Source organism: Prunus dulcis, chromosome 1 (assembly GCF_902201215.1).
Source record: "Prunus dulcis chromosome 1, ALMONDv2, whole genome shotgun sequence".
NCBI classification, from domain to species: domain Eukaryota; kingdom Viridiplantae; phylum Streptophyta; class Magnoliopsida; order Rosales; family Rosaceae; genus Prunus; species Prunus dulcis.
Window position 1 is genome coordinate 10,172,201 of NC_047650.1, and position 6,000 is coordinate 10,178,200.

The window sequence follows — 6,000 nt, forward strand, 5'->3', positions numbered from 1 at the left end:
GCTCAATCAAGTTTTGCAAAGGCAATATCTATAGACGAAAATGTGGCAACTTTTCAGGATTCCAATATCTTCTCGAATCCCCACATTATCTTTTTCTTTTGCAAGAGTCCAAAACTTCACGTGGCCTCTGATAATGCCTGTCGGCACTTTCGGCGTTTTTCAAGTATTATTTTCAAAGCCGATCTTGCTTTACGGATTTCACGGAGCTACTTTTTCAAAAGTATCCCGAGAATCTCGCATTTTTTCCTATGGTTAATTTGAAATTCACCGGTTCTACCTATTCATTGTATTTGTGTATAAATGTGTTACTAACGAAATTTTCTTTGTAGAAGACATCCAGTTTTCCCATACAAAATGATGTTATATCTACTTGTTTTTCTTATCATTAAGCACTTAATATGCCTGAGAAGCAAGACTATCTCTGATCATCCATTCAAGAAGCAAGACTATCCCTGATCATGTTTCTGCAAGATCAGGGAATTGTGAAGGCGGCCTTGTGCTCTAATCTCCTGAGATCCTTCTAGACTAGGAGAATTGAGAGCTTGTTTTCTGCTCCCACCAGCTTCCTTCCTTGATTGATGAGCTGCTTGTCTGCTCCCACCAGCTTCCTTCCCTGATTGCTTACCTTATCTTGCAATCAATATCACAATTTTTTTTTGCATTTTTTCTCTTTTGCAGCTCTCTGTTCATAAGAGATTTTATTTCTTTAGAATGAACATCTAAAGAAAGAATCCATGAAGTGATCCTAACTCTGAGAGTTATTGACAGAGAAAAGAATTGTGATTTTGCTTTTGCAGGATATAACTAGATCATCAAGCACTACATTTACTGGGCCGATACAAGCTTGAATGATACTTGAGAAAAGTTTCTCCCACCTAAGGATGTAAGCAATACTTGTGTTATTTTATGCTTATATACTTATTTGATATATTATCTTGAAAGATAACCAAATGGGGAGATAAGTCCATTCCAAAAGAATGGCTTGTATGTATCCATGAATTATTAATGCAAATTTTACAAATTGCAAGTTGGATACATTGATAATATACTGCACAAATTAAAGTCCCATAAGAACAGAATATGGGTATAGCAGTGATCAATATGATGCACGCCTGTTGCGTAGCAAATGATGTGGATTGAAGTCCCGAAAAGACAATCCCTTGACATGTCAATATTGATATTGTGCACGCCTAATGCGTTGCAAATTGTATGGGTTAAAGTCCCAGAAATTAATTGACATGTATATATATTAATCTGTAGCATGCCTACAGCATGACAGATATATGGTTCTAAATGTTCCAACTCCCTAAATGGAGATTATCCACGCCCTACTATAACATAACGCTCCATTTGAGGTTATAATCCACATTCTCACATAATAAAAGCCCCCTGCAGTGGCTTGGGTACCCAAAAGGCAAAGAAATGCTTATAATTGATGCATGCGCATGCACATGAGAATGGTGGGATCATGAATTGATGAATGGCAAATTTTGATTTTGGAGTAGCTACTCAAATCATCAATGGGTTGTGTTGATTGGAACCACGTTCAATTATTAAATGTCGACAATATTATTGGCCAACATGGAATGAGGCAATTCCATTATAGATGAGAATGAACGTGAAAGAACAAACCCACAGTACGAACCCCAAAATTTGTTAATACTGAAAGTTATACTTGGGTGTTCGGAATAAAATGGAATGTACCTACTTTGTATGACACAATGTTTCTGGCAGAAACAAGGAATGTTAGGTTTTCTCCATTTATTGCACATTTACGGAGACCAACATGTTATCTTTAAGGGTTATTAAATGCACAAAGCATATCACCTGAAGTGATTCCCTAAAGATGTATACATAGCTGGGTTAAAGCTATATAATGTGTCATAAAGCTTAATCCCTTTAAACAAAATCCTTGAAAGGATTGAAATTGCATGAAATTGCAAATATATATCTTGTTGTTGTAAAAGTGGAGCCCACTACTATTCATTACTGTTCATTACTATTCATTACTGTTCATTTGGCGGCTGATAGGGTTTGTCTGTCACGGGTGAATAGTGATCTACTATTCATTACTGTTCATTTGGCGGCTTTGATAGAGTTTGTCTGTCACGGGTGAATAGTGATGAATAGTGATGAATAGTGATCTCAGCCTATAAATAAGAAGAGAAACGGAAAGAAGAAGAAAGAAGAAAAAAAAGGAAAGAAAAGAGAGAAGAGAAAGCAGAGAGAAATTTTCCTAGAGAGAAACTTCAGTGAGCCACATATGTTGTAAACACTAAAGTTGTAGCCATATCATTTTATAGTGAAAAAGTTACTGCTGCTGCTCTCCGAGGACGTAGGCATAGCCGAACCTCGTTAAATGCTGTGTCTCATCTACTTTACGTACAACTCAAAATATCCGCACATATCTCAGGTTATTTTATAACACTTGTTTAATTTTTTTATTTTTAGCCGTGTGGGCCATGTCAATTATGTTTCTTTCTGCACTGAAAAAACTTAGAAAGTATCAAGTGGAAGTCCTGAGGAAGTAAAAGATGCCCCACAACAAATTCAATAAACATATATTAATTCCACCCACCAATCTAGAATTCTAGAAAACAAAGGGATGCACTAGCGTGACGGCTAGGTTTATGGTTTTGCTTGTTAGAGTTTTATGGTCCAGCTGAACCAGTTGGCAGAAGGTACCTTCGGAAATAATTGATAATGTAGAAGATTCACAAAAATGCACATCAATGCATTTCTTTGGATGGATTTTAAGAAGTCTCGATTAAATACACTTTGAATTTTATAAATTTTTATAAAATCTTTATTGAATACATTTGAACTTTTAAACTTTTTAAAAAAAAATTTAAATCTCTATTGAATAACCCATCAATCAAGCCCTCAAGGTAGTCTTCCCGTTGAATAAAAAATTCAAATGTACCTTCCAGAGCATGGAAATTCCTTGTCACTGCCAGTCATCCGGTTGAAAAGTCCACCTTAGGCTACATTTGGTCCATTTTGTACATTAGAATTTTGATTGTATTAAGATTTAAAATATTCATACCAATTACCAAGCAGGCTGGCACCACCTAAAACTTCTTCACAGTAAAACAAAATTTCTTGTGTCTTCATATTCCCATCTCAAAACATCATCCATTCATCTTCTTCCTCACAACAAACCCTTTCTCTGTGATCAAGCAAAAAAGCCAAGATGGGGTTCACCAAAGTAAGCCAGAAATTTGTGACTCAGGTAACTCCAGAGAGGATGTTCAAGGCCTTGGTCCTTGATGCCCACAACATCTGCCCCAAGCTCATGTTTTCATCAATCAAAAGTATTGATTTCGTTGAAGGTGAAGGGGAGGTAGGAACCATCAAACAGATCAACTTCACTGAAGGTCAGCAACACAAAGTCAACCCTGTTTTTCATTTTGATTAAGTATAATTCTAATAATATATCTGATATGTTTGGTTTTGTTGGGGATGGATGTGTAGCTAGCCCTATGAGATATGTGAAGCACAGGATTGATGCTCTGGACAAAGAGGCACTCAGTTGCACCTACACTTTCATAGAAACCAATGCAGAAAATAGTTTGCTAGAAAAGCTTGAATACATAACTTATGATGTCAAGTTTGAGGGATATGGCAGAGGAGGATGCATATGTAATTTGATAAGCACATACAAAGCCAAAGATGATATACATATCAAAGAAGAGGACATTGAGCTTGGAAAAGACAGAGCTATTGGGATGTATGAAGTTTTGGAAGCCTACCTTATGGCACACCCTCGTGCCTACACTTAAAAATTTCCAATAAAACTTTAAGTTTTTGTATACATTTTTAGGATTTTATTGTTCCATGTTTTTTTTCCCTTTTCCAGAAGTGCTTTTCTTGTTGTGCTTTCCTTTATTTTCATGTTCTTGCACAAGATTTTGATTCAGATGAAATATATAATTTTGGTCATAATCTACTTAATCTGGGGCATTTTATCTCTGTGGTGTGTAAAAGTAGTTCGTCCAATTTTTTTCTTCTTTATCAGATAGTTCATCCAATTTCATTTACACACAAAAAATATCTAAGCAGTATCCATCCTAAGAAAAGTTAAGGGATTGGAGAGCAGAAACCATGATAAACAGATTGAAACTCTAGTCTTGTCTCCAATTCTTAATTCGACTCTGTCAACAGTTTGTATTTTGTAAATTATTTGTTCTGATTTACCTTGTCAAATAAGGAATTAGTTGCAGAAACATCAAAAATATGCAGATGAAATTGAAAAGTTTCGCTTGAATAATAGCGAGAGTGAAGAAAGAAAAAATTCACAACTTGGGTCAGAGGTGTTGGATTGGATATGTTTTTTTAAACTGTATTTTTATAATTTCTCAATGATTTAAATCATGGATCATCTCTTGTTGCTACATATGGGTAGGATTTCATTAAATCATGTTAAATATAAAACTTCTTGTAGGCAATCTATTTTGTATTAATCTTGGTAATGGATGTGGTTCCAGATAAAACCTAAACAATTGGTCAACAATCAACACGCATGAGTCTCGTGAAAGTATTAACCAATTGTCTAGACAGGATAGGAATTGTCACAATCTAACTCCTTGAGGCAACATGTAGACCTTATGATATTTGAAGGTTAAGCCTTGATGCACAAATGGCTATGGACAATTTGCAGCCTTGCCCTTCACTGCAGGCTGCATCTGGTAATTTGCAACCACAACTTGTTGCTCACTCACAAATGAATTAGAATTGGATCAACTCGTCCCACTACTCATGAACTTTGTTCTAAGGGGATACGCTCAAATGACCCCTTCTCATAATTAGAATGTATATAACCCTATTTCGGTCTGGTCCGGTATGGAATGAACTTATAATCCTGGAACAACTCCATCATGTTAAATTCATAATCAACAGAAAACTTGGGCCTCATAAGGAACCAAGATGCTACAGTTATTGGCAGAATTTGGGTTAAATGTGCCAGCCCTAGAAATCCTGCCCCAATCTTGTAACAGCCGCCCATGTGTTTGATATCATAAACATATATTTTCTTTAGTAGAATCTTTGAAGTTTGAATCTGAAGTCTAACTTAGTGGCCAAAATACTTTGAAACCTTGACAAACATTCTATGACTAATCATGCATTCTTTTCAAAATGGATTTCACCAACGTACACTCAAACTTAAGCTATATATATAATGCCAATGGTTTCCACCATTCTCTATACTCTGTTTTTGATCTCTTCCTATTACAACTAATCTGCATGCCATGGGTGTGACAAGTATTACACAGGAGTTCCTGTGCCCAATTGCCCCGGCACGCATGTTCAAGGCTCTGATCATAGACTCTAAAAATTTGATACCAAGGCTGTTGCCCCAGTTCATAGCAAGCGTTGATGTAACTCAAGGAGATGGGGGAGCAGGAAGCATTGAACAAGTCAACTTCACAGAAGGTTTGTAATCTGACATAAAAAATAAAAAAAAAAGAACAAATCAACTTTTGTTTTAGCAGTTCTGCAGTTTTTGCTATATTTCTTGTCTGAATGAATGTTTTGTTTGGTTTACAATGTAGCCAGCCATTTCAGATACGTGAAGCACCGAATCGATGAACTTGACCAAGATAATTTTGTGTGCAAGTACACCATGATTGAAGGGGATGCATTAGGTGACAAGCTTGACTCGATTGCTTATGAGGTCAAGTTTGAGGCAGCCAGTGATGGGAGCTCAATCTGCAAGATGACAAGTAAATACAACACCATAGGGGAGTTTGAGGTCAAAGAAGAGGAAATAATATCAGGAAAGAAGAGTGCTATGGGGATATACAAAGTTGTGGAAGCCTACCTCTTGGAGAACCCACATGTTTATTCTTGAGTGCTATGGGGATATATAGTTACAACTATTTAATTCTATATATACGTAAACAATATATACTGCTGCAAATTCATTGTTTAGGAACCTTGTGAACCCTTCATCAAGGGTTGCCATTATAATTAATAAAACAAGAATATTGTAATTTGTAA

The 6,000-nt window shown here is 36.1% G+C and overlaps 2 protein-coding genes across 2 annotated transcripts; both read left to right on the forward strand.

Annotated features, from left to right (window-relative positions):
• Window positions 1-3,027: 3,027 nt before the first annotated feature.
• On the forward strand, window positions 3,028-3,954 carry LOC117614539 (major allergen Pru ar 1-like). Its single transcript, XM_034343384.1, has 2 exons — window positions 3,028-3,377; window positions 3,475-3,954. Exons 1-2 carry the CDS (start codon window positions 3,194-3,196, stop codon window positions 3,780-3,782), a joined length of 492 nt encoding a protein of 163 aa, XP_034199275.1. The 5' UTR covers window positions 3,028-3,193; the 3' UTR covers window positions 3,783-3,954.
• Window positions 3,955-5,198: 1,244 nt separating this feature from the next.
• Window positions 5,199-6,000, forward strand: LOC117615525 (major strawberry allergen Fra a 1.08-like). Its single transcript, XM_034344625.1, has 2 exons — window positions 5,199-5,433; window positions 5,553-6,000. Exons 1-2 carry the CDS (start codon window positions 5,250-5,252, stop codon window positions 5,849-5,851), a joined length of 483 nt encoding a protein of 160 aa, XP_034200516.1. The 5' UTR covers window positions 5,199-5,249; the 3' UTR covers window positions 5,852-6,000.